Source organism: Aulonocara sp. 'chitande type north' Nkhata Bay, linkage group LG15 (genome assembly GCF_057382095.1).
Source record: "Aulonocara sp. 'chitande type north' Nkhata Bay isolate Kocher_YH1m ecotype deep benthic linkage group LG15, A_spYH_male_GT1.1, whole genome shotgun sequence".
NCBI lineage: Eukaryota > Metazoa > Chordata > Actinopteri > Cichliformes > Cichlidae > Aulonocara > Aulonocara sp. 'chitande type north' Nkhata Bay.
Genome location: NC_141358.1, coordinates 12747173 through 12774481, shown reverse-complemented (window position 1 = coordinate 12774481; position 27309 = coordinate 12747173). Strand labels below are relative to the sequence as shown.

The 27309-nt window shown below is 42.5% G+C and overlaps 2 protein-coding genes, 2 non-coding genes and 1 pseudogene across 5 annotated transcripts; 4 read left to right on the top strand and 1 right to left on the bottom strand.

Moving 5' to 3' along the window:
- The first annotated feature begins 278 nt into the window (after positions 1–278).
- On the top strand, positions 279–361 carry trnal-uaa (transfer RNA leucine (anticodon UAA)). The gene has a single exon. It is a non-coding gene; the product is annotated as a tRNA-Leu (tRNA).
- Positions 362–992: 631 nt separating this feature from the next.
- LOC147312651 (U2 spliceosomal RNA) lies at positions 993–1087 on the top strand (annotated as a pseudogene).
- Positions 1088–7301: 6214 nt separating this feature from the next.
- LOC147312649 (uncharacterized) lies at positions 7302–18795 on the top strand. Of its 2 annotated transcripts, XM_086264248.1 has the most exons (6): positions 7302–7451; positions 14738–14845; positions 15081–15247; positions 15370–15568; positions 15668–15758; positions 18215–18795. In XM_086264248.1, exons 2-6 carry the CDS (start codon positions 14843–14845, stop codon positions 18415–18417), a joined length of 663 nt encoding a protein of 220 aa, XP_086120374.1. In that variant the 5' UTR covers positions 7302–7451; positions 14738–14842; the 3' UTR covers positions 18418–18795. The 2 variants fall into 2 exon arrangements, with proteins under 2 accessions (XP_086120374.1, XP_086120373.1); XM_086264247.1 differs by lacking the exon at positions 7302–7451 and having other exon boundaries at positions 14699–14845.
- Positions 11243–11427, top strand: LOC147312650 (U2 spliceosomal RNA). The gene has a single exon (XR_015125261.1). It is a non-coding gene; the product is annotated as a U2 spliceosomal RNA (small nuclear RNA).
- A 3601-nt stretch (positions 18796–22396) lies between the features above and the next one.
- Positions 22397–26023, bottom strand: LOC147312648 (serine/threonine-protein kinase pim-1-like). The gene is made up of 9 exons (XM_086264243.1): positions 25094–26023; positions 24465–24701; positions 24214–24339; positions 23996–24090; positions 23810–23857; positions 23507–23725; positions 23237–23417; positions 22980–23150; positions 22397–22890 (listed from the first exon to the last, which is right to left on the bottom strand). Exons 1-9 carry the CDS (start codon positions 25152–25154, stop codon positions 22799–22801), a joined length of 1230 nt encoding a protein of 409 aa, XP_086120369.1. The 5' UTR covers positions 25155–26023; the 3' UTR covers positions 22397–22798.
- Between the last annotated feature and the right edge of the window lie 1286 nt (positions 26024–27309).

The following is a 27309-nucleotide window of genomic DNA, read 5'->3' as shown; positions in this document are numbered from 1 at the left end:
TGAAAACATTTTGGAACAGATCATTTTTGTATATAATAAATCTTAGGATAGTATTGGTTTTGATGATTTATAAAACAGCTGTGTGCCGTAGCCCTGGTAGTGTGGATCCTTAGTGTGTAAAGAGTAGATACCTCATGTAATATGTGTGAATGAAAATCCATGGACTTTATAAGAGTCCTCCATTTATGGCTATGATCCTAACAAACAAGATTAAGACGTTTCTTTCTCCTAGCAATCTTCCTGTTTCCTAAAGGAACACGCATGCACAATATATATGCATCAGGATGGCCGAGTGGTTAGGGCGTTGGGCTTAAGCTCCAATGAGCGCATGCTCTCGTGGGTTCAAACCCCACTCCTGGTATAATTTGGAGCCTCATGACTGGTAAACTGAAATGTATCTATGGGAGCAACAATGATCAATAGGAGGTTTTTAGGAATTTGCTGTGAGCAATATCCCCCCACCCAGTCACCCCCAAAAAAGCTGGGATGAAAGACAAATGAGAGGTCTGTGCCAAGGTCGCCCCCTCTCAGTCTTACTGTACATGTTATATGTAGAACCGTTGGCTTGTGCAATTAGCCCAGACATAACAGGAATACAGTTACCGGGAGGAGAAACATTAAAAATGTAACAGTATGTAATTATCATATTATGAAAACAATTATAACGCCAAGAAAGTTATAAAAATGAATTGAAGACGCTCCGTCTCAACGACCGCTGATTGGACTGCAGGCGACCACGTGATTTTGAATCTCATTAACCGGCATGCGCTGACCGGCGTTTCAGAAACTAAAGTGTCGTCATATATGTGGCGCCGTTTAAAAACTGAAACATGCCGACCATAGTTATATTGTGATGTTTCGGAGGTAAAACGTCAGTAAAACATCGACCTGTCCTCTACCATTTGTTAGAAGGCGACTGTGTTCTTCATTGTAACCATGAGTTAGAGTTGCAGTAAGCAGAATGAGTCGTTTCTGTCGTGCGATATGTGGGTATCGCTTCTCGGCCTTTTGGCTAAGATCAAGTGTAGTATCTGTTCTTATCAGTTCGCACTTGATTCTCGGTCTTAGGCTAAGACTGCGATCCTCTCCTTTGGGTGTCCGGGCGGTGAAACCTTGGGTATTTTCTGCAGCTGGAAGGTAGGTGGCGCTTATAGAATTTATTTATTGTACATTGAAAACTTTTCAGTGTTTTGATTGTTGTTGTTTGATTGTATCAGGCGCTGCCTGATTTTGGGTGCCTCCGCCATGGCGGCTTATGCCAGCATGCGGAGGCACCACAGTGTGCGTTTCAACTTGGCTGAAAATGTTGGAGAACTACCTAAGATGTCCAGGTTGGATTTTTCTAGGAAGCTGATTCAACAGGTGCTGGGCTTCTCGCCAAATGACTTAAACTGCATCCTGACTCTGCCTTTCAACAGAGGTTTCGATGTAAGTTTTTGTTCAAGCGCTTTGCTAGAGGAGTTTTGGATGAGGTACGAGAATGTGAGACCACAATTTGAAATTTTCAATGTGGAGAAATTGACGGACAATACCTTGAAGACGGTAATTGTCAGAATGTTTAATGAAACGGTAAATGCCCAAGATATTTGTGTATGGTTGGGGAGGTACTGTACAGTGAAGGGTCAGGCAAGGAAGGTAAGGGATATGGATGGGATATGGAACTGTGCATGGAAGGTACCCATACAGCAATGGGAAGACCCGCAAGGGTTCCGGGGTCTAAAACACCTCCCGTCCATGATAGTCTTGGGGGAAAATAGAGGCTACATTCATTACCAGGGCCAACCAAAGCTCTGCCGGAGGTGTGGGGAGCATGGGCATCTGGTAGAGGCGTGCGAGGAAATCATTTGTGGGAAATGTAAGGAAAAAGGACATACGTACGCTGAATGCAAAAATGACCGTAAGTGCAATTTATGTGGAGGGGAAGGTCATCTCTTCAGGGACTGCCCGAGGTCTTTTGCAAATAAACTTAAAAGGACAAACCCGATTAACGAGCAAAACCTGATTGCAATAGGAAATGAGGTTGTCTTGATTGATGCAGCTGGGGCAGATAATTTGAACCTGCCGCCAGCACCTGTGAATGGAGGGGAGGAACAGGGAGGGGCGGGAAATGGGGAGGAGCATGGAAGACCTGCCCGACCAGAAACCTCAGAGGAGGGGGAGAGCGGGCAGGAGGAGAGTGGAGCTCAGGAAGGAGAAAGGGGTGAAAGTGACAATGCCCAAGAGCAGCCCCCCCCCGCCCCCCCCCGACACCCAGTTGGCAAAGAGGACTGCAGCAGAATTGTCTTCCGGGACAATTGTTTCAGGGAAGAGGGGTAGGCTTGAAACACCGTCAGAGAGCTCCTCTGGGGAGGACTCCAGGGTCTTCCCCTCTGGCTCGCCAAACGAGGTTTCCTTTCTTAATATAGTTTTACAGTCAACTCCTAAGGATCGTATGGCTAATGCAGCTTTGCGACAAAGGCCGTCACCTAGAGTCCGTAAGGGGAATAGAGTGACTGTCCTCCCTCCGGAACCAGGTGAGGTGAAGGAAGAGCTATGCTCACAAGAAATAAATTGATGGTACGACCCCCGAAGTTTTGGGTTGAGCCTTTGAGGAGAACAAACTCCCTTCAGTTTTATAATGACTAGCCTGCTTCTTGTTTTACTCTTCATGGCTCTGACCTTCTCATCTATAAATGTTAGAAGTGTTAGGACCAAAGTGAGAGCCCAAAGTGTTTTATCCTTTTTAAATAGTGTAACGTCAGATGTGATTTTAATTCAGGAATGTGCAATACCTTTCTTAAAAGCATACAATCAGTGGCAGGACATGTGGCCGCAACTGTCAATATGGAGTGGATCAAACGGGAATAAAAATGATGGAGTAGCCGTCTTGGTTAAAAACCCCCTCGTGCTGGTGAAGGGGAGCACTGTGGTGAGAGAAGGAAGAGCACTTTTAGTCAATTTGAAATATATGGAAAAGGAATTTAACCTCTTAAATGTTTATGGATCTAATGATAAACATGAGAGATATGATCTCCTAGAGGCACTGCAGCCCCACTTGTTGGGGAGGGTGCCTTTAGTGTTTGGGGGGGATTTTAACTGTGTTTTAAGCAGGAAGGACAGGAAACGAGCCAGGCAAGATTTTAAGGTCGATAAGACGTCACTCTTACTGCAGGGGTTGGTTAGAGATTTTAAACTAACAGACTGTTTTGCAGCGGTGCACCCCAGGGAGGAGGGCTATACCTGGTTTAGTGGGGATGGCGTTAGGGCCTCTCGGATCGACTACTTGTTTGTGAGAGACGCTGTACCAACTGAGGCTAGGTTGATGCCTGCTTTCTTTTCTGATCACCTGATGCTGACCGCTACTATCTCCTTTGGTTTAGGTGTGACGATGGGGAGAGGAGTGTGGAGGCTTAACTGCTCCCTGCTGGAGGACCAGAACCTGGTCAGACAGTACAGGGAGCGGTATAGTGAATGGCAGACTCTACAGGATCTTTATGAAACACGGGCTTTGTGGTGGGAAATGGTGAAGGGAAGGACACAGTCATTTTTTAAACAGGCAGGAAAAAAGAAGAAGGCTGCGGAGGACAGACGCATGAGGGGATTACAGAAACGACTACAGAGATACTATCTCTTAAATCAATGGGGGATGGACTTTAATGAAGAAATTAAAGAGGTCAAAAAGGAAATGCAGGTGATTGCGGACACAAAAAGTAGGGGGGTCATATTGAGAAGTAGAGAGAAAGAGAGAGAAGAAGGAGAAAAATGCACAAGATATTTTTTTAAAAAAATTATGAGTAAACCTGGTTTTGTCTCTCAGTTAAGAAACAGAGCTGGAGAAAAAGTTGTGAATACCGAGGATATCATGCGGGTGATTGAAGATTATTACAAAGAGTTGTATGGGGAGAAAAATGTGGATGGACGAGTCATTACACAAACCTTGGAATTTATTGATAAGACTGTTGAGGCTAGTGACACTCTAGGGCAAGCTTTTACATTGTCCGAGCTAAGCCAATGTCTTAAGAGTTTTAAAGCTGGGAAGTCCCCTGGGACAGATGGACTGTCGATTGAATTTTATCTGACCTTTTGGGACATTTTGGCTGCGGACCTACTTTCAGTGTTTATAGATTTTAGCAAATTAGACAGGTTGCCTGATAGTTTTAGAATGGGTTTAGTCACGCTTATTTATAAAGGCAAAGATAAGACTGACTTGAAAAATTGGAGACCGATTACGCTTCTAAATTGCGATTGCAAGCTATTTAGCAAGCTCTTAGCAGCACGGATACGACCAGTTTTAAGTCAGATAATCCACCCGGATCAAGCCTGCGCTGTAAAGGGCAGGAGGATCGCGGACAGCCTCGTACTGATCAGGGATACCATTTGTTTTGCGAGGGATAGAAACAAGCGATTAATCGTCTTGAATTTGGATTTTGAGAAAGCTTTTGACCGAATATCACATCAGTATCTCATCAGAGTGCTGCAGAAGATGGGCTTTCCAGAACGACTTATTTCTTGGGTGAAGCTGCTATACAATGGGATAGAGAGTAGATTTGTTGTGAATGGGACCCTGACCAGTGCGGTGGAGGTACACTGTGGTGTTCGTCAGGGATGCCCTTTGTCTGCACCCCTATATGTCATTTGTATAGAACCATTGGCACAGATCTTGAGGAAAGATAAAGGCATAAAGGGGATGGAAATACCTGGGAGTGGTGGTCAAGCAGCAAAGTGTGTCCTGTACATGGATGATATTAACATTTTATGTACAGACCTTCCATCGGTGAAGAGGACCTTTGAGGCTACGGATTGGTTTGGGAAGGCCTCAGCCTCCAAACTCAACAAGAGTAAGACTCAGGCACAATTTTATGGACCATGGGGGACTACAGAGCTGACTGGACTTGAGATGGACGTGACACAAATTGACCAGAGGATTTTAGGGGTTAGATTTGATAAGGAAGGGGGAGGGAAGACAAATTGGCCTGAAATTATAGGGAAAGTAAAGCAACGATTGGGGTTCTGGGGACTGAGAACGCTGACTCTTGGGGGGAAGGTTTTAGTCATTAAGGCAGTGATCTTACCCTTGCTTCTATTAGTTAGCGCAGTTTTTCTGCCACCCAGAAATGTGCTGCAAGAACTGGAACGGGCCATTTCTATCTTCCTATGGAGCTCTAAATGGGAAAGACTCAGAAGGGGGATAATGAAGAAGATGAAGGAGGATGGAGGAAAGGGAGTCCCAGACTTGTATTTGTTCATGGGAAGCCTCTATACGAGCAGCCACATGAGACAGGCTACGGGCCGTAGTAGTAACTCCCAAACACAGGCATGGGTTAGATTTTGGTTGGGCAGCTACCTAAGACAGAGAAAACTTATACCAGTAGATCTTAGAGTACCCGTCTCTTTTAGTCTTCCTTCAGCCTATGCTGAGTTAAAATCCTTCTTAGTCTCTTTTAATTTGGAGGATCAAGGCTTGGACATTTTAACTAAACACCGTTCTCTCATTTCTGTTGTGCAGGGGCGGGAAGATGTGACTCCAGTTAGAGGTCTCTCTATTGGAGAAGCCACAGAGGTGTGGCGTTTGGTGAACCATCCCATTCTTTCAAACAAGCTCCGGGATTTGTCCTGGATGGTGGCTCATGGGATCCTCCCAGTCAGGGCCGTAATGCACTCCAGGGGAATGTCTGCAACAGCTATGTGTCCCCGACCTGGTTGTGGCGCGCCAGAGACGGTGAGGCACCTACTCTGGGAGTGCAGCGCTGCCGGAGACCTGTGGGAAATGGCCGGCTCCTCACAATTCCCGTACTTACCAGCAAGGGAGGTCCTAACAGCACAGTTAGTACTCTATGGGGTGAGCCAAGGAGTAAAGGCACAAGGGAAAGGCCTTGAAAAGCAGTGGCTCACTCTCGCTGCTATAAAAGACGCCATCTGGACCTCCAGAAACTTGCTGGTAAGCAAGCACATGCAGATCCCCCCCGTGGCTGCTCTTCGAATGGCAACAGCAACAATAAAAGAGATCTGTGCTACAAACATCAAGCTGAGAGAGCAGCCACAAAGAAGAATCGCCTCTGTGCCCATTCGGATGGAGGAGCCGGTGCCGCACACAGAAAGGTCAAAGCAGCAGCGGCCTGACTCTCCGGGAGAGGCTGGTGGGAAGGAGCAAGGTGGGGAGGATCCCCTCTGAGCACCAGGAGCTTGTAAAAGGATGGGATGGTTAATTTTAACCTTTTAAATTTTATTAGCTTGTATTTTTAAGGGGGTGAAGGGAGGTAATAAAAAGAAGTAATCCTTTTAAATGGGGTGGGATTGTGAACCAAATGAGATGACGATGTTTTGACTTATGTCTGAGTGTCAATAAAATTTTTTCGAAAGAAAAAAAAAAATCTGTTCTTATCAGTTACAAGGCGAGAAGCAATGTAGGATGGCGGCGACGTCGGCCAATTTTTCGGAGAGGAATACATGGTCGTATGGAACGAGGAATACCTTGAGATTCGAACTAATGGATAAAGAAAAGGATTTCCATGACAGAATTAATTTCGGACGAAGGATTCTTTATGATGCATTGAAGGTACAACCAGAGGAAATCTACTGCCTCCAGCAAAGCACGGCAAGTAAGCACTATGACGTGACTTTTTGCACGGGAGAGTACGCGGAGGAGGTGAGAAAGAGATGTGGTACAGAAGAAAATGAAGAACTAAAAAAATATATGGTAACCCCGTTATACAGGAACGATTATGGGATTTTAACGGTTCACATGTATAATCCCTGGGTTACAGAAGAGACCATTAAGTACTTCCTGGGGCGGTACGTTACAGTGCTCCCAGGGGTACGAAAAATAAAGGACGGGCTAGGCCTATGGACTGGAAAAAGACAGTTTCGGGTAAAACTTAAAATGGATATGACAACGGAAGATGGATACTGCCACCCGCCTGCAGTGTTTTCCATCGGAGCAGACAGAGGTTTTTTGGTGTATGCAGGACAGCCACAAGCATGCAGAAAATGCGGCAGTACGGGACATAATGCAGACAATTGTGAGCAGGTGAGGTGTAGGAGCTGCGGGAAAAATGGCCATATCACAAGAGACTGCAAAGAGCCTAGAAGGTGTCACTTATGTGGCTCAGATACACATATGGCAAGAGATTGCACTAGGCCTAGATCATATTCGGAAGCAGCTAAAGCAGGGACCGAGGTAGAGCGGTATGAAGAAACGGATATAGGAACAAATATTGGGGGAAGCGCACAAGAGGCGCCACCAGCAGAAAGGAATCAGACTAATGAGGAAGAAGGGGGGGGGGGGGGGGGGGGAGAGGATGGGGCCGAACAAGGAAAAGAAGAAGGCGATAAGATGGGGGAGAAAAATGGGGAGAAGCAGTGCGAAGAAGGACAAATATGGGAAGTGGCAGCTAAGCCACGAAGAAAGTCGGCCAAAAGGCGTAGGAAAGTGAGCTCGGGAGTCCCTCCAGGAGAGACTAATTTGAAAGAAGGTAAAGGAGAGCGGATGGAAGAGGGGAGCGTATGTGTTGAGAGGGACGCAGACTGAATGTATGCACACACCAATGAGTGATTTAACGAGTGATGGAGACGTTGAAGAAGAAGAAGTAGAAAGTGAAGAAAAATCGGAAGATTCATTTATAAAAAATTTGCTGGCGCAAGTCAACATGGACTAATAAGGAAGGGGAAAATGGACGACAGAGGTTTTTCTTTTTTTTTCTTTTTCGGCTCTAATTTTGTAAAGTTTTCCTTTTTTTCAGGGGATATGAAGATCAAAAAGACAACTAGGAGATGGTATCTGTTTTTTTCTTTTGTTTCTTTGTTATAAAATTATTAAGTGCCCTCTGCTTAGGTGTATAGATACCCCTTTTTTTACTACAAAATGGTGAGGTTCCGAATAATTACGTTAAATGTAAGGGGGTTAAAAAATGCCAGAAAAAGACAAATGGTATATGAATTTCTGTTGTTTTATAATTTTGATGTATGTTTATTACAGGAGGTACATTTGAAGGACGAGAAGGATGTTGTTATTTTTTCGGAGCAGTGGAGGGGGGGTGAATCGGCATGGAGTATAGGAGGAGTATATGGGACAGGGGTGGGAGTGTTGTGTGGAAATAAAAGTATAAAAATAAAAGAAAGTTATACGGTGATACAGGGAAGAGTGATGGTGGTAGATGTAGAAAAAAACGGGGTCCAAAGCCGGATAATAAATGTGTATGCACATGTGGATCCAAAACAAAGAAGAGAACTCCTTTTGTCGATGGACACTTGTTTTATTACAAGGAAAAATATTATAGTGGGAGGGGATTTTAATGTATCTTTAGAAAAAGAAAAATTTTCTCTCCCATTAAAGACATTTATAAGACAATACGGGTTAACGGATGTTATGGGCAGACTTCTGGGGAAAAAAGTAGGGTATACATGGAGGAATACAAGGGGGGTACAGAGTAGGTTGGACTATATTTTGATAGATAAAAAGTGTAAAATTAAAGGGGGAAAAACGATTCCGGTTCTACTCACGGATCACCAGGCGGTAGAGGTGGATTTGGAGATAGAAGGGATGGAATACGGGAAGGGATATTGGAAATTAAATAATGAGGTGTTAAAGGAAAAAGATTATAGGGATAAATTTTTAGAGATCTTCCCTTTATGGGTGAAAGTAAAAGAACTTTATGGAAAAAAAGGGGATTGGTGGGAGGATGTAAAACGCAAGATAAAAATATTTACGATAGAATATTGTACAGATAGATCTAAACGTAGAAAAGAAGAATTTAATATGTTACAAAAAGAGATAGAACATATTTATGTTATACAAAAGGAGGGGAAGGAAAAAAATGTAGATTTGAAAATTGAAGACTTAAAGGTGAGGCAAGAGGAGTTATTAGAGAGGAAGGCAAGAGCAGAAACATATAAATTAAAACAGAAAGAGTATGAGGAAGATGAAAGGTGTTCCGCATATTTTTTTAAAAAGATGAAAAGTAGGGATAAAAGGGGGGTTATAGAGAAATTGGAAAAGGATGGGAAGGAGATTATAGGGAGGGAAAGCATGTTGGGGGTAGTAAAAGAATATTACGAGGATTTATTTAGAAAAGAAAAAGTAGGGACAGAAAAAAGAGATGTTCTTTTGGGGTCATTAAAGAGGAGATTAGTAGAGGAAGATAGGGAGTTTCTGGAAAGGGAAATAACGATGGAAGAGGCATATAAGGTGGTAAAGGGAATGAAGGTAAATAGGGTACCAGGAATAGATGGATTAACGAAAGAATTTTATGAGGTATTTTGGGGAGTGATAGGGTTACATTTGTTGGAGGTCTTTAAAGAAATATTAGAGGGGGAAGAGATGGCGGAGAGTATGAGGACGGGTGTGATTTCGTTATTATTTAAGAAAGGGAATCCTCATTTACTTGATAATTATAGACCGCTCACTATGTTATGTGTAGATTATAAGATTTTAAGTAAGATAATTGCAAATAGATTGGTAGGGGTAATGTCGGATATAGTGGGAAGTGATCAAACGTGTGGGGTGAAGGGGAGACAAATTTCATGGAATATACAATTACATAGAGACATACTTGCATATGTAAAGGATAGAAAAATGGCGGCAATCTGTGTAAGTTTAGACCAACAAAAGGCATTTGATAGGCTAGATTACGAAATTTTGTGGGAGGTAATGACTAAGATGGGCTTGGGAAAACAATTTATAAGGTGGGTGAGGATCCTTTATAAAGAGATATATTCAAAAATCAAATTGAACGGGTTCCTCACGGAAAAAGTTCATCAAGCGAGGGGGTTGAGACAAGGGTGCCCGTTATCGGTGGTACTCTATGTATTATATGTTGAACCATTGGCTTGTGCGATTCGGGAGAATAAAAGAGTGAGGGGGATAATGATGCCGGGGGGGGAATGTTTGAAAATATCTCAATATGCGGATGATACTATACTATATTTAGCGGACGACGACAGTTTAAGAGAAGTTGTGGAAATATTAAAAATATATGAAGAAGTTACAGGATCAAAAATAAATAAGGAAAAGACAAAATATAAGTACTTGGGGACGTGGGAAGGTAGAAGGGAAAATATTTGTGATTATACTTTGTGTGAAGGTCCTATGGACATTCTAGGAATTTCTTTTGGGAATAAGGAGGGCGATGCTATTTGGAACTGGAAGGGGAAGATGGCAGAGGTGGAAAGGAAATTACGACTATGGAAAATGAGGAAGCTTACAATTACTGGGAAGGTGTTAGTGATAAAGAGTGAGGTGGTGCCGAAATTATTGTATCTAGGCTATGTGTTCCCGATGCCACAAGTATTTAGAGCACAAATAATGAGGGGAATATTTAACTTTATATGGGGAGGTTACGAGTACGTAAAGAGAGTACAAATGTATCAGGAGGTTGCCGATGGGGGAAAAGGGGTACCGAACATTCCGTTAAAGTTAGATACGATTTTTTATGCAAATGTGTGTACGCTGTTAAAGAAGCCATATATTCATAAATGTCAGATATTGTTATGGTTCTGGTTAGCTATTCCATACCGGTTTTTAATTGGGTGGGAAAATCAGGGGCCGAAGGCAGAGACAAGACCAGAATACTTTCAGAGGATGGTTAAGTGGGGAAAGAGACATATAGAGTGCAGGGAGGTGGATACAATACAAAATCATAAACTTCTGTATAAAAAACTGGTGAGGAATGCTAACTACAACCAGGGGATAGTGAGTTCGGAAGTTTGGGAATACGCACAGGATAAGAGTTATAAGAATGTTTTGAAAGATTTTAATTGGATGCACCTACATAGGAAATTACCTGTAAGGACTACGATGTATGCACATAATTTGGGGAAGTTAAAAGAATGTCCGAGGGATAATTGCACAGAGGAAGAAACGATTGAACACGTCCTATGGGGGTGCAAATATGCAAAAAAGGTATGGGCTGGAATGAAGAGGAGGTATAAGGGACTAGAGGCTTTGACATATGAGGAAATAACTTATCTTAGGCCTAAGGATAAAAAGAAGGAGGAAAATAAAATACGTTGTATGTTGTTATCAATTACAAAACTTAAGATATGGAGGGCAAGACAGGGGTATATAAGGGGGGGGTATGAATGGAAAGAGATGGGAACAATAAAGGATATAGAGAGGGAATTTGAGGGGATATATCGGCATGAATTACAAAGATGGGGAATAGACACGATTAAGGACAGGTGGAAGGATTATTATGAATGATGTAAAAGATGTTTTTGTGAAATATGAAAAGTATTCAATGGAATGTTGAGCAAATGGAAATGTAAGATGGTGTTGTAAATAAAAAAGAAAAAAAAAAATCTGTTCTTATCAGTTTAATATCTGATACGTCCCCTACCCGGGGACCATATATTAAATTGATTTTTGGAGCAGGGAGATGGAATAGGGGCTTGCTCCGTCCACTCCACGCATCGACCTGGTATTGCAGTATTTCTAGGAACGGTGCACCCCTTGAAGCTGTGAAAAACAAATGGCATTTGACTCAACAGTTTGTGCAAAGAAATTTCTTATACGCTAGATATATGCGTGCGTCTGCATATCTGGACATTGTCTTCGTGTAATCTTCCAAGGTTAGTCAGACTGAAATCTTGCGACTTAATATTTGTGAATGACTTACATTTAACTATTACCAGAATTACTAAATCCTGCCACTTGGACTGACACGTGGCTGGACACACACTTTCTATGGGAAATCAAAAAAATATGTCGTTTTCAACTGCAGTTACACTATTCTGGCTCCAATCCTGCAGTTACCTCTGTTGTCCACTAGAGACCAATAGAAGTCTTTAAAAACCGGAGGCTGCCATCTACAAGGACTCATGTTGATTATAGGTTTAACTCTTCTCTTTCTCTACATACTGCAGCTTTCTGTCCTCTGTGGCTGTAAATTACATCGTTTGAAAAAAAAAAACACCACACAATTTTTTCTTGGCTTTTTAGCTAAAATCACCTGTATTGTCTGTTGTTTCCATTTGTGGATGGTTAATAGTGCAGAAGATTGTTTTTCTGTTTTCAGGATTACATGAAAACATTTTGGAACAGATCATTTTTGTATATAATAAATCTTAGGATAGTATTGGTTTTGATGATTTATAAAACAGCTGTGTGCCGTAGCCCTGGTAGTGTGGATCCTTAGTGTGTAAAGAGTAGATACCTCATGTAATATGTGTGAATGAAAATCCATGGACTTTATAAGAGTCCTCCATTTATGGCTATGATCCTAACAAACAAGATTAATACGTTTCTTTCTCCTACCAATCTTCCTGTTTCCTAAAGGAACACGCATGCACAATATATATGCACCAGGATGCAGTGGCGTGTCTAGAAAATTTTTGTTGGGGGGGCCAGGTAGGGGCACAGATTTGGAGAAGGGTGGCAGATGTAATTGGCAGATAATGTTAAAAACAATTCTACCAACCGTTCACCATAATTCAATAACCCTGTAAACCTAATAACCGTAACCTTATTAGAATGAGATTTTAACCACTACGGTGCAAAGTGTTTAGATACTGTGTTGATTAAGTACAAGAGATACAATCAGTCAGTGTTTATTCAGCATTCAAGGACATCAATATTTGCATAGTATTTTTACTGACATGTAGTGCACATGTGTTTTGGGCAAAAACATTTTTGAATATTAAAATACGAACATTTTTAACATACAATTGGCAAATTAGCCAATTCCAATGCAAAACCAATGCCTGTTAAAAAAAAAAAAGAAGATAATCTTCTCACAAACTGGTGTTTGATTTTGAAACAGGAAAAAAGTGGAGAAACAACTGAAAAGACTAACATTTGAATAAAACCTGAAAGCAAGTAAATACTTTATATGCTGCCTTACTTTGGTAATATTGAGAACAACACTGGCTGATGATGAAATGCAGTCAGCTGGCATGGTGACACTGCCAGTATTAACCTGCAGGGCTGGACTGGGACAAAAAATTGGGCATTTTCACTACAGATTGGCCCACCAAAGCCATAAAGCCTTTGAATGAAAACAAATGCTGTTGTGACAGTGATGTACAGTCTTTTTGGTATATGTATGATTTCCATACATTTTACGTCAGATAAAAACTTTCTTCACAAGATTCAGATAATTATTTAATAAAAGCTAGATATTTTAAATGAGAATAAAAAAGAAAAGTATTTCTTTGTGCCCACCTTTCCCTGTTAATGCCCTACCTGGCCCCCTGGCAACACTTTGCTAGACCCGCCCCTGCACAGTTACCAGCTGTCAGCTACATAAAAAAAGGATCCTGGTGTTATTTATCTCTCAGAAACAGTTCATAACTTCAACTCATTCCTGTCACCTAAAAGGTAAACCTGTTTCTCCATCACCTGTTCAGCTCTGATGATTCAGTAAGGACATCTCCTGGTTTCATCTTCATGTTTCCCTCTCACCACATATCCAAACCGACATCATGACCAGCAGCTTTACAGCTTTACAGCTGTGGCTCCAGCAAACATTCTAACTAAATAAATTCTAACAACAGCTGATCAAGCTTAAACGTGCTGCTGCTGTTTAGCGCGACATCTGCTGGTTTCCTCTTTCTGGCTCAAAGTGGGTGATAAACAAACAAGAGAGACGATCAGCTGATCATTGATCAGTTTCATGATTGAAGTAGCAACAGGAGAGAGAGGAGAGATAATGAGAGGAGAAGAGGCAGCTGTGCAGCGTAAAGACAGAATAACTCCAGTTTTGTGTCTTTTTCCATCCTAGCTGAAGTCCGGGACAAACTGCGTCTCTTCTCAGCTCAATACCAAACGCGTAATATTTTCTCTGAATGAGGGACCATTCCATTTTTTAAGGAGCTGTTGGCAACTCTACTAACTAACCTTATGAATAAAATAAAGTTCACTATCAGTAACATCATAGCAACCGAACATCTGTATAAACTTGTCATGCTAGCTCACACAGTATGAGGTATTGTAACTGACTGTAAAAAGTCAGCACAACGAAAATAAACTCCACCTAAACTTGGTTTATATCTGACCCAGATAGACTGCAGGTCATAACTTCTTACCTGAAGTTCAGTTCACCTGACACTCGGACTGGTGGCCGCCTCGGGGCTCTCCTCCTGCTTCCCCTTCCCTCATCCACCTGCTGGCCTCTGTGGAAGCCCTGCCATAGCCACCACCAAACAACTGAGTTATTTTTACACATCGACCTGCATCTTATAACTCATAACTCTTATGTTAAGTGGGGGAACTTGCACAATCGGTGGCTAACTAAATACTTTTTTGCCCCACTGTACACTCACTGGCCAAATTTTTGTTAGATACACCTGTTGAGCTGCTCATTAGGTCAAATACCTAATCAGCCTATCACATAGCAGCAGCTCAGTGCATTTAGGCATGTATACATTAATAAGATGACCTGCTGAAGGTCAAAGGGGATTTAAATGACTTTGAACATGCATTGTTGTTTGTGTCGGACAGGCTTGTCTGAGTATTTCAGAAACTGTACAACCATCTAACCGGTTTATAGAAAATGGTCTGAAATGGAGGAAATCTCCTGTGAGCAGCACTTCTCTGGGAAAAAATCACTTGTTGGTGCCAAAGATCAAAAGCGGAATGAGCAGATTACTTACAGCTGTAAGGAAAGCAACATGAACTCAAATACCCACTTACTTCAACCAAGTTATCAAGAAGAGCACCGCTGAAAGCACAATACGTTGAACCTCGAAGCTGATGGCCTAGTGTCACCTGCTGGATAGAGGTGAAAACACAAAGCAAACAATGTCTCTTTCATCTGTTTCACAGCATGCACGGGAACTGGAAACTCGCCGAAGGGAGGCAGAGGAGAGAGAGCGGAGGAAGCAGAGGGAGGTGCAGCTGGAACTGGAAAGACAGCTGAAAGAGGCTGTGATGGTAAAAAAAAAAGTTTTCCACTTGACACCAATTATGTACAGAGTCTTTTCTCCTTGACTTTGATCTTTGAGAACTCCAGCAAAATGTTGACTGTCATTATAAAATTCACACCTAGTCTTTAATGATTTGGAAAAATGGTTATGACAGTCCAGGAAAAGGTAATTCAGGAATAGGTCAGTTTATACCGCTCTGTTGGTGCATCTGTTTATGTAGCTGTGTGTGTGTGTGTGCATAGATAAAAGACAGCATGCAGGCTGAGATGCAGGTGAAGGAAAAGGAGGCTGAACAACAGAAGAAGAGGATCAGGGAGCTGGAGCTGACACAGCAGCAGCTGGAAGTTGCCCTTAATATGGAGATCCAGGCTCGGCTGGAGGAGGAGAGGGCCAGACTGGAGCTTGAGCGGTAACAATGGATTTCTAACTCTTATTATGGCCCTTTATTATTTTATTTGTGATGGAGATCTGAGATATCCATGAGAAGTATTAACATTTTCTGTTGCTTCTTCCCTTTTTCCCCTCCTTCAGGTTGCTGCAGGCTGAAGATGAAAAGAGGAAACATTTCCAGCTCCTCCAGGAGCAGCAACGTACAATGCAAAACCTCAGCCCCATACAGGAGCTGTCAGATGGCAGTCCCGATGAGGACACCCCCTCAGCCCTCAACTCTGCCTCTCAGGAGCTCCAGGATCTGCAGGCATCTCGCCAAAGAAGTCACCAGCGTCTGGAGGTGAACAAGTTTGTTTTGACTGGCTTTGTGAGCAGCATCTTATTTAGTGCTCTTCTAAAACAACACTGATGAAGATGCCTGCATGATTTTTGTTTCCAGGAGGTTCAGGAGAGGCTGAGGAATGCCAGTCAACAGGTACGGCACTGGAACATCCAGCTGAACCGACTGATGACCCCCATTACTCCTGCAGGTGCGGTATTCACTTTGCCTCTTTGCAGCACAGACTTCTGGAACAGAGTGTTAGTATAGTTAATAACAGTGTAGACCAGGGGTGTCAAACTCAAATACACAGTGGGCCAAAATTCAAAACTGGATCAAAGTCGTGGGCTAACTTTAATATTTATTGAAATATATTTATTCCTCCAGATATAAGAATGAATCTTTTCTTATGGACTCAAACACATTTTGCTGAAAAACTGAATATGGAACAAGCAAAGCTTAATACTAAACAATATATATTAGCTGTATAATACCAGTAGGCCAGCTCTAATAGTAATTTGGTATGGCTTCGCGGGCCAAATGTAATTAGGTTGCGGGCCAAATTTGGCCAGAGTTTGACACCTATGGTGTAGACCATATAATCTGTCAGATAATTGCATTAAAATGCTACAAAAGGCACCTACCCCCAAACATGTCAAGAGATTCATTCAGTGACTTGAATGAAAGAATCTGACTCACCTCAAGTTAATTAAAATTAAAAATAAATCTTATTATGATTTAAACACGGAAATCTTAAAACGAAAAATAACCGCATGCACAGTTGTTACAGGCTGCAAACATGTTTTATACTGCTTTGAAGTCTGGGACAGCATCATAAGAGGCATAACTGATCTCACCATAGTCCCATGAAGACTCAAGATGAGTGTTTTCACGACTGCCATCTTGGTGTTTTGAAATCAGGCATGATGAATGAAGGGAAGAACTGTCTGTTAAGGTTCTCAGTCGTTCAGGTCATCGTAGTCTAAGGAGCTTGGAAAGAAAAGCATCTGGACTTCTTTAAGTTTCTTGAAGAGCATTTCACCTCTCATTCAAGAAGCTTCTTCAGTTCTCTGAAGAAATTCTGAACTGAAGAAGCTTCTCAGATGAGAAGTGAAACATCTTCAAGAAACTTAAAGAAGTCCAGATGCTTTTCTTTCCAAGCTCCTTAGACTGTAGTTAAACTTCACACACTGGACTTGTCAGTCACACATCCTTCGCCAGTAGGCATTCCCAGAATGATCTTTCCCCTTCTGACGCTTAGAATGACCAAATATGTGCAAAATGGACAATTCCACATGCCACCATGTCAGTCTTTTATTAAATATGACATGAAACAAATGACTGAGCCATTAAATTTGTCACAAAGGTGTTCACCTAATTCCAGGCAAATGGAATAGACTTCTATGGGACCATAAGTCTTTTTGCACTTTGACATTTGTTTTACTTTTCAGATCTGTAACCTATAACTTTTATACTGTATGTGTTTTGATCATAGGAGTCTACGGGGACTTACTTACTTTTAGCACGTTTAGCAGTTGATGTTGGCTTCTTTTTTCAGTACTGGAGCTTCCTGCTCATTGAAGACTTTTCTAAAAGGAAATGCTTAATCCAAAATGGCATTTTAAGGGCTTGGATTAATGTCAATTTCAGCAAATATTCTTTCTTATGTTAAAAGAACATGGATCTCTGTCAGTGATAACTTCTGACTTTATAACTCAAATTTTAAGAGAGAGCTTCACTGCTAAGCTCTCATCTGTGTGGGTGTCACGGTTCGCTTGAGGACTCACACGCAGGACTCAGAGGCACAGTCTGTATTTATTACAGTTCCACCAGGTGTATATACAAACAGTGCAGGGGATAGTGCTATATACAAAGCGGTGACAGGGAAAAGGCTCTGGGGAAATCCAGGTAGGGAAAAGACACTTGCTCCTCTTCTGACTCTCTCTCCAAACACCGCTCGGGGGATGCAGAGTCGGGTCCAGGGGATCTATGTACAGAAGGAAACACACGTTAGAGGTTTTGCACAGGGAAGCAAAAGAGAACTTGCTCAGAGCCGGGCTGCACTGACGCGAGTCACACACAACGATCCAGTGATGAGTAGAAGCCACTCCCTGGCTTAAATGCTGGCTGCACTGATGAGGCCCAGGTGTTTCCTCCTCAGAGGGGCGTGGGCCGAGGGCGTGAACCCACCATGAGTTCCGCCCTGGCGAGAGAGAGAGAGAGAACACTACTAGTCAGCGGCCTGCTGATCCCATGGCCGTGACAGTGGGGTTCAAATCCCTTATTCAGATTAAGATTTTATGTGACATTACATTGGCAAAAATTAAATTTACTTGAATAATGTGAGTATTGGAGTAAGTACTTGAGTAGTTTTTGAATAACTTTAATTTTGTAATGTGCATATTTTATGAATAATGATGTTTCAATACTTTAATCTACTGAATAAGTAAGAATTAGACTTAATAATCTTTTTACTTTAAAAAGGGAAATTGTGTACAATCTTTTATTCTCCAAAATGCACATAATAAAAATGTTTTGGGGAATGTATATGCTTTTTAAAAACCAATTGCTTCTTACTTGATGCATGCTATAACTTTCAGCAAAACTGAACTAAAATTTGTTAACAAGCTTACCAAATAAGAAATGTTTTGTGAATTTTCTTTGCAGAGCGACTGGAAAGCCGGCTGTTATCAAAGCCCACATGCCCTAAAAAGGAGGACGCGCTGGCCAGTAATGAGTTCATCACTAAGTTTAAGATAAGAGTTGATCAGAATAGAGGCGATGATGAAAGTCTGGAGCATCAGTTGGAGGCTGCCAACCTGTCTGATGAATCGTTCGAGGCCCAGACAGAAGTCAACGGACAAATATGATCACAGACATTTTAAAAACGCGAGTTGAGAGTTAAGGGGGAAAATATTGTAATAAGTATATATTTGAATTGCACACTAAGATATAAAGTGATGGCAGCGAGCACAGTGTTGCAGGATTTAATTAAAAACACATCTGACTAAGACCAACTGAAATTTAGAGTTGTGTATAATAAAGTTTATTCATGATTAATAAAACAAATCTGTAATAATTTTCTTTCTCTTTTGTCCATCTGAATCTCGCTACAGCTTAAATAAAAGAAAAGAATGTGTTTTGAATATATTAAACTATTCTCTCTTTTTCTTTCTTTCTTTTTTTCTTGGTGGGTTTTCTTTTGCAATCAAACGCAACATTATACAATTATATAGTATAGTAAGAAATATCCTTTAACTTAATTTAGTATTTGTTTTTTCATTTTTGTTTTTATTGTTTCCCCTTCAGTTTTGTGCTCATAACATGTTCTAATCTGACATATTATGCAGTAAATTATTATTATTTTTTTTTTTTTTTTTTTTATAAATAGGACAGGGGGAATGAATGAGAGAAAGAGGGGGAGAGAAAGAAAGAAAACCAAAGGGGAGAAGAGACGGTGAGAGGGGGGGGGAAGAGAGAGAGAAAAAAAAAAAGAACTCCTGGGTCACCTGTATGGAGAAAAAACAAACAAACAAAAACAAACAAACAGAGGAGACAGCAAACAACAAAGAGCAACATAATAATAGAGAAAACAAAGCACCATCACAATAAACTAGCTAGTCATAGATATCAATATTTACTAAATAATAAACGATATTGTGCAGCACGCAAGATAGACAGCGCACAGTGTGCTTTGAGGCAGCAGCCAAGAAAGCTTTAGTCCGCGTCTGTGAATACCCATGTGTGCATACCTGTGTGGATCAGCATGCTTGCATTCCAAAGGTTTCTCCATGTAATGATCTGCTAGGGAGTGTGGGGGGGCCACAGCCCCGTCCTCCAGGGTGTGAAGCGGGTATGGAGGAGATCAAAACTCCAGATATCCAGAGGCCCCCAGAACACAAGAGACCATGGAAGACCAACAGAGGGGCAGCCGCGCCACTGTTCCAGTAAGAGCTGAGGAGAGTCCCAGATGAGGGCTCGCCCAGCAGCCGCGGAGCAGAAGTCAGGGGGAGTTGCAGTGACGCGCCCGTGAGCTCCGCCGGCCCCCAGCTGTGCCTGAGTGACCGAGCCCCAGGCCGAGAGGCCGGGGGCACCCCACCTCCAAATGGGCCCGAGCGAGCCCCAGGCCCCAGGCCCCGACAAGCGGCCGCCAAGGAGTGAGCCGGTGTGTACCCGGACGCCCACCCCCAGACACAAAGAACCACCAACACACCGACACCTGAGGGAGTCCGCCACCGGCAGGGGAAGTGGTGGTGGGTGGAGATAGGCCTCCAAACCTTGGAGGGCCTGAGGTGTCCCCAGAGAGGTGGCGTCTGATACCCAACCTGACATATAGACACAGACATACAGGCACCCACAGACACAAACATCCATTCCCACCCTCATGCTCTCATATGCACTCACTCCACACTCAACCAACGTGGAGACAGACATAAAGAGACGCTGTACACACGATCACACTCCCCAAGCGTACTCTACAAACCGGGTCTAGGTACCCTTGCCCCTGGAGGGGGGAATTGCACCCAGACCCAGGTGGTGTTACCCTTTTCCCTGCGGTGGGGAGAGGCAGACCGCCCCGACTCCGCAGCAGCAGGGAGGCCCCACACCCCAGACCGCAGTCGGACGGCCAACTCCTCCCACTAGCCCTCCCGCTCCAGCAGGCCGCAGAGAATGGGAGTGGGAGAAGACTCCAAACCTCCCTCCACCCGCTCATTGTAGTGTTGATGCATGTGTGTTCTAAGGTGTAATTAAAACCCAGGAGGGCATGGAGCTACCTGCCAAGGAGCAGCAGGTAAGCGCATAGTCCCTCCTGCTAGCCCTCAATGACTAAGTGTATTTAAAATTGAGAGGTGGGCAACGACGTCAGGGGTGAGGTATACACCCTGATGGTAATTTGGACTCCGTGATTGTGCCCACCCCCAAGATCCTATATGTATGTGTAATGAGAGTGTGAATAATGTGAATGTCTAAGTTGTGGGATAAAATTGAGGCAGAGGCAGCCAGAAGGGGACGGGGGGGGGGGGGGGGGGGGGGGGTAGCCTCCTCTGCACCCTGGTGACATACCCCCACTCCAAGGCCCTGCATGTGTGGGTGGTTGTGGAGGAGCGGGAAGAGGGAGGCAGCTGGAGATGGGGAGGGAAGGAAGGGAGGGGCAGGTAACCCCTCCCTGGGGCCAGCTCCCCCGCTGACCCCAGTAGGCACTCCCACCCTCCGCGACCCGCCAGGGAAGGGGGGCCCAGGCCCATCAGACCGGGGCCCAGTGCAGTAGCGCCCTCCGGCTCCACAGAGCCCTGGACAGTCCACCCAACCCCACCACAGAGAAAACTGCACCCACCCCACCATCCACACATCTTCCAGACTACATAAGACGGTAAACGCCCAGGCTGAGATCTTCCTCCACCTCTCCTGTATCTCCCCCTCCTGCAGAGAGTTCCTGAAGAGAAGAAAGCTCCTGCAAGATGTGACCATCCCCCCCCACCAGTTGAAGAGCCCCCCAGGCGGCTCGATGCACCGGCGGCACCCTGCTCCAGGGCCGAGCCCCCATGCACCCACCCGCCCACAACCCCGGCAGCACACCAACCAGGACCCAAGCCCCCGAGGCCCGGCCCGGGCCCCAGCCCAGAGACGGAGCGCCCCCAGAACCTCACGCCCATCCCGGACCCACCCAGGGGCAGCCAGGTTGCCAGGTCAGTAACCCACGTCCGTAGTAATTTATTTTTGCAATAACTTAACAGGCCATTGTGGGAGCCAACATTCACTTATCAAAGACATATTTGTATATTCTGTGGGCTGCTTTATGGTTGTGTCATTTAGAAACATAAGCCACAACAGACTTCCACTGGAGAGTACTTAAAAATGTATTTTTATGTAAAGATATTTTAATAACTACTATATTAAGGGAGAACCTATTGTTACATGGATTAATTGTACAAACTGTAGAGAAATAAGTTTAAGCGTGCAACTTTTTATTCATTTTTAACTGTATTAATGTTTTTATGTTAATACAGCCGCCTCATATCTGTTTCCTCAGTGTTTTTTAAACCATGTACTCCATCTATGAGTAAGAACATGAATAAATTCCTTTCCAAATTTGTAGTTCTTTTTTCCAACACACAGATGCAGGTATTCTTTTGCACCAAGGCGTTAAAGAAATGCTAAGAAAAAATGAAAATACTACGTTGCAACCTGTGTGTGTGTGTGTTTATATATCTGTATCTATATAGATATAGATATATATGTGTATTCGTACCCTTTTTTCATCATCTAGTTTCCTGTGCCAGATCTTCTACTGATCCACTGAGGCAGACATGTAAAAAACATGAACTAAAGCATATTTCTGTATATAAACAGGACTTTAAATCTTTATCAACAGCTACTTTAGAGGAAATTCTTCAATAAACTGCAACCAAAGGCTCAACTCAGAGGACAAAACCCAACCTGTTATAAATAGTGTGACACCAAACTTTCTCTTGTGTAAAGTTACAAATAGGAGTAATTATCCACAGAAGCTTTTATACATAATGAAGTTATAATTCGTCCTGTAGAAATTGTACATTTAAGCTATATAGTTCCCTCTGTGATAACTCTGCTATGAATGCCTCTTATTAACTTTTATGCTTTTACAACCCACTATGAGCAAACACTCAGCAACAGTGGGAAGGAAAAACTCCCTTCTTGAAGGAAAAAACCTCTGGTAGAACCTGGAAATCTGTCTAAACTAGTTGGAGGTTAGAGCAACAGATGCAAGTCTTCAGATCATTTGCAGTGTGACTGTCTTTGTGCACACTTTAACCTGATTCAGTTTTCTTATTTGTCAAAATACACCATGGGTAAAAAAAACAAAACAAAACAAAATAGTAATGAAGGAGAATCCTCAGCAAAGATGAATTAAACAAGTTTTATTTTGATCCAATTTTACTTTAAGTAAAACACATCTTTATTTGATGACTTTAATGTCATCAAATAAAGACAGTTTTGATGGAGCTCCTGACCCAGCCCAAGCTCTCTATGAAGACGAGGAAAAACTCCCCAGGGGGCCAGATCGATGGGAAGAAACCTCGGGAAAGCCCATTCAAAGAGAGATCCCCTTTCCTGGGATGGCTGGGGGGGTTACAGGAAGTCCGAAAAAGCTAATTTTTTATTTATTTATTTTTTAAGATTGACCCATTCCTGTCCAACAGAAAAAAGAAAGGAGGTTACCACAATGTATCACACTTATATGATAAGGTGTGAATTGTGTGTTTGTGTGTGCTATCTTAGCCAGGGGTGAAGCTGGAGCTCCTCCAGTGTTGGGCGCTTCTCCGGGGCTATAGTTAAACATGCCTCCAAGAAATTCTGGCATTCTTGAAAGAAAGAAAAGATCAAAAAGATGAAGATGATAGTTCTAGTGATCCAAGACATCAGTGAATCTGGAAGTGTGAAGTTTTCTTACCTGTGGACAGACGCTTTTTGATGCTCAGTTTCTTTGCGAGGAACCTCTCGGTACTAAAGTGCTGTGCATGAAGCACTTCATACAACACCACTCCCATTTGCCACACCGTGGTGGGTCCACACCTGTAGCAGCTCCTCCTGTACCACTCGGGAGGGGTGTGAAGAGGAGTGCCTAACAAACAGACACAATTACAATTTCTTCTAAAACAAAAGACACAAATTGCTACATCTGTGAAAAGCAGGAGCAGAATATGTTACCATAGAAGACGCGATACAGAGATCGCTGTTTAACAAAGCAGCTCAGTCCAAAGTCAATGATGCGAACTCGAGGCACATCGGAGCCGGTCTCAATCAGAATGTTTTCTCCCTTGATGTCCCGATGAAAGATGTGTTTATCCTCAAGTTCCTTTACAGCATCAACTAGTTGCTTCAGAATGACCTGGAAAAGATGAAAAACACAATAATGAGTTAATGCTTTTCTGCCTTGATTGAATGCTGTACAGTCTAAGGCTCTCCCAGTCAACCTACCTTGGCCTTGTCCTCTGGTAAGGTTCTTCCATATTCTGCTTTGTATTTTTGCAGGTCCACAGCGGGGACAGGTCTCTCCAGCACCAGGATCAGCTCTTTGCCAAGGTCGAACCACTCCAGCAAGGACACAGGTGCTGATATTCCCACTGACCCTTCTGCTTCACCTGCAAGTTTAACCATAATGGCCACTTCCACCGAGAGCATCTTCCCGCTTTCATCCTGAAATATTACAACAAAGTGGATGATGAGGAACGCCGCATTCAATCCAGTAATGTAAAACTAATTCAAGTGTTGGACGCTTACCGCCACTTTGCAGTAGACTTTATTTTTGGGAATGTGTTTGATGGCAACCTAGAAGACACAGAGCATTGGTGAGCATTTCCTCAGTATGACATAATGAAAGGTGGAAACACAGCAGACGTCTCAGTTTACGATATTATCCATTATCTGCGTTACTGCCTGTCTTACTACCATCATCTGAACACTTACTGGAAAACGATCTTCTATCCGGTAGCCAGAAAACACTGCTCCGCAGCCTCCTTCTCCGAGCTGGTGCTCCTCCACATATCTGGCTTGGAATTCACCTGAACAGACAAAACAGCAAATCTTGTTTTATTACAGCTGTGACACAAATTACTCTCCTCTGTAGCCTAAATGTTCCTTTTGCCCTTCCCCTGAATATAAAACCCAAGCTGCTTGCTACTTACGTTTTTGGTCTGCCACTGATTTTTTGTCCTGGTCCACATTCCTTTTTTTTTTCTTGGGTGACTCTCTGTCGTCTCCCGTGGCCTTTCTTTTGCCATTTTTTGCGCACACCTGTTTGTTGTTCAAGTCTGGAGATGTGGAAAACACCAAAAGCATATCAGCTCACTGGATGATAGACACAAACACTAAACACCAATATCTTAAACCTAGCAACCACACTTAATCTACCCCCTTATTCAACTAATTAGCCTACCTTTACCAGAGTCCAACGAGGAGGATGCTTGCTCCTTGTCACCGCTCATATGGTCAAGAAGTTTAGCCCTCTTTGCTCTCTTTGTTGTGTCCTCTTCATCTTGCACAACCTTGCGCTTCACTCCTTTGACCACATCTGAGCTGGTGGAAGGACCAGCCTGCTCAGCGACCCTCCTCCTTTTCATTGGGGTCTTCTTTTCAGGACTGGCCTTTCTTTTAGCAGTCCTGCTCTTACAATCTATAAACGACAACAACACAGTGGTGAAAAAGAGTCCCCGACATCAAGACTGGAAGCAGTTTGATGGCAAAGAATTTGAAATTGCTTTTGCTTAAATGATCACAAGTTTAATCTTGGGATGAAAAAAATAACTGATCAGTGCGAGTTGATACTAGGTTTACTAAGTCTTAGATCTTGATGGCACTTGTTGGTCTGTTTTTACTGTTGAGTCCAAGAATAAACTTATTACATTATTTTACCAAAAGACCGGTAACCTTTCTTTGATTAGACATCTTGTATTAAAGCTATTTTCAATTAAACATATGATTCAATTGCTCCAAAAATGATTCACACAGTGTCAACATTTCTAGGATTTGGATTTTACCAGGATTTGATTTTATTATTTTACTTACCTTGATCTCCCGAATCTTTCTTATCGGCTGGAGTGGCAATTTTTCTTGTTTCCTTTTTCATTGTAATTTCAGAGACCCTTTAAAATCGAAAATGTAAACCGTAATGAGCTAAGATTGAGTTAATATTCCTTCAAATGTGCACCCTTCAAATGCTTGACTTTTCTAACTGAATTCTGTAAGTGAGCTTTATAAGTAAACTCTGGAAACTACGGCAACACAACATAGAATCTTGCCTTTCAGTGACTTCACTGACTGCCAGTAGTTCAAAGTAGTTTACAGAAAAACACTGGCAGACAAAGCCATAATATTTCTTATAATTCAATCATTTCATATCAATTAAACAGTTTCTTTCATTATCTTTCATCATTTGTATAAAGACCTCATCTATGGATGACAGTATGAAGATTTGTGGTTGACCACACACATTATAATAAACACAGTGTCAGCTACATTGTCATCTGATTTAAAGTATTTATTATGTACATTTAACTGTCATGGTAGTGAGTCTGTGACCCAGTGTTTTGTGTTTGTTCATTTATATTCATTGATTATTCTTATGTATGTTTTTGGTTCTCTTTATTGTTTTCTTCTTGTGTTATATTCTTAGGCTTTAGGTTTCTGTTACTTTGCCTTGCCCCTGTGTCCCACGTGTCATGTCTAGTCACTCTTGTTTCCATGTTCCCCAATTTCTCCCCAGTCAGTCATGTCTCTGTGTCAACTCTGTGTCTTTGTAAAAGTCTCTTGTTTGCTGTTTTACTTTGATAGTCATGTGTGCTGTGTTAGTGTTTTCATGTCTGTGAAGGTTCTCAGTCATCTAGGTCATCGTAGTCTAAGGAGTTTGGAAAGAAAGCGTCTGGACTTGAAGTTGCTTGAAGATGTTTCACCTTCTCGGATGAAAAGAACTTAAACTTTGCTTGAACATCTTCAAGCAACTTAAAGAAGTCCAGACGTTTTCTTTCTAAGCTCCTTAGACTATGTTAGTGTTTTCAGTTTTCCTTCCCCATGGTCTTGTTGTTTGTGATTTCTCGCAGCTGTGCTCTCATCCTGTGTCTTATTCCCTCATTTATCCCTCTGTGTATTTAAGCCCATTGTTTTCCTCTGTTTGCTGTTGGGTTATCTGTGTATCATCCATGACAATTAAATGAAATAGCAAATGCAACTACAATTTCAATGAGATTCATTCCTGGCATTCTACTGCGGTGGCTGAAAGTAGACACCAAGCATTATCACTGTAACTGATGTAAATATTGGACTTGGAGGGGATTCGTCTGATAGACTGATGCAAACATTACTGTGAGGAAATTTTTGAATCTCCCAATTTTCTTTCTTTCTGAAAGAAAGAAAGTTGGTTACTGTATCACATTTGTATGGCAAGATGTGAATTCAGTATGCGTGTGTGTTTGTGTCAGAGAGGAGTTTATCTGAGCCAGGGGTAAAGCAGGAGGTCCTCCAGCATTGGGCACTTCTCCAGGACTTTGTTAAAACTTGTTTTCAAGACGTCTGAAATGAAAGAAGGACAAGAGATATCGAGATGATAATTCCAGTGATTCAAGCGATCACATTGATTTTCTGCAAAATTTTCGTTTTGAGAGTCATTCGGCTGGGCAGGGGGTATAACACATCTGCAATGCAGCAACATCTGCTCTCTGGGCCTGTGTGAGAGTGTTATCTCAATGGCGGGAATGAGGATGTTGGAATTTGGCATCTCAGGCACCAACTCATCTCTTTCCTTAACCGGGCTCACCAGAGATTGGTTTCAGCCTCTCTCCATGCTTTAAGGAGGTTGAGTTGATAAATCTGACTGGCCCCTCCCCTGTCTGACCCTATCTCTTCATAGTCAACACCAATGTTCTCACCGTGTGACCATGAACGGTCCTTACCACTTGGCAAGTAATTTCGAGCTAGAAGAAGGGAGTAAGACAAGCACTTTATGTCCCTGTGAAAATACAACTACATTTTATCAAATATCACTAAGCAGTCCTTACCTTTAAATACAGCCTGGTTTCTTTCTCTTTCTTTCTATATCTCTGAGTGAAGTTAGCTCTCATTCTTTCTCTTCCTGTGAAATACAGCAAGTAGAGCTTTAGATAGCAACACACTGTAACACAGTTAGTGTTTGTTGAGGTGATAGAAATGCTGCATTTGAAATTACCTGACACAACATTTTACTCCCTTTTATGTTCACTCCTTTTTTTCTGAAGTACCGCAAATTATGG

Coding starts and splice junctions, on each gene's coding strand:
- LOC147312649 (XM_086264247.1), top strand. CDS start 14,714: ATGTCTCTTTCATCTGTTTCACAGCATGCACGGGAACTGGAAACTCGC. Junction 15,248..15,369: donor GCCAGACTGGAGCTTGAGCG/GTAACAATGGAT, acceptor CCCCTCCTTCAG/GTTGCTGCAGGCTGAAGATG. Junction 15,569..15,667: donor GAAGTCACCAGCGTCTGGAG/GTGAACAAGTTT, acceptor TTTTGTTTCCAG/GAGGTTCAGGAGAGGCTGAG.
- LOC147312648 (XM_086264243.1), bottom strand. CDS start 25,154: ATGAAAAAGGAAACAAGAAAAATTGCCACTCCAGCCGATAAGAAAGAT. Junction 24,340..24,464: donor CTCGTTGGACTCTGGTAAAG/GTAGGCTAATTA, acceptor CCACATCTCCAG/ACTTGAACAACAAACAGGTG. Junction 23,726..23,809: donor AAGTCTACTGCAAAGTGGCG/GTAAGCGTCCAA, acceptor GTAATATTTCAG/GATGAAAGCGGGAAGATGCT.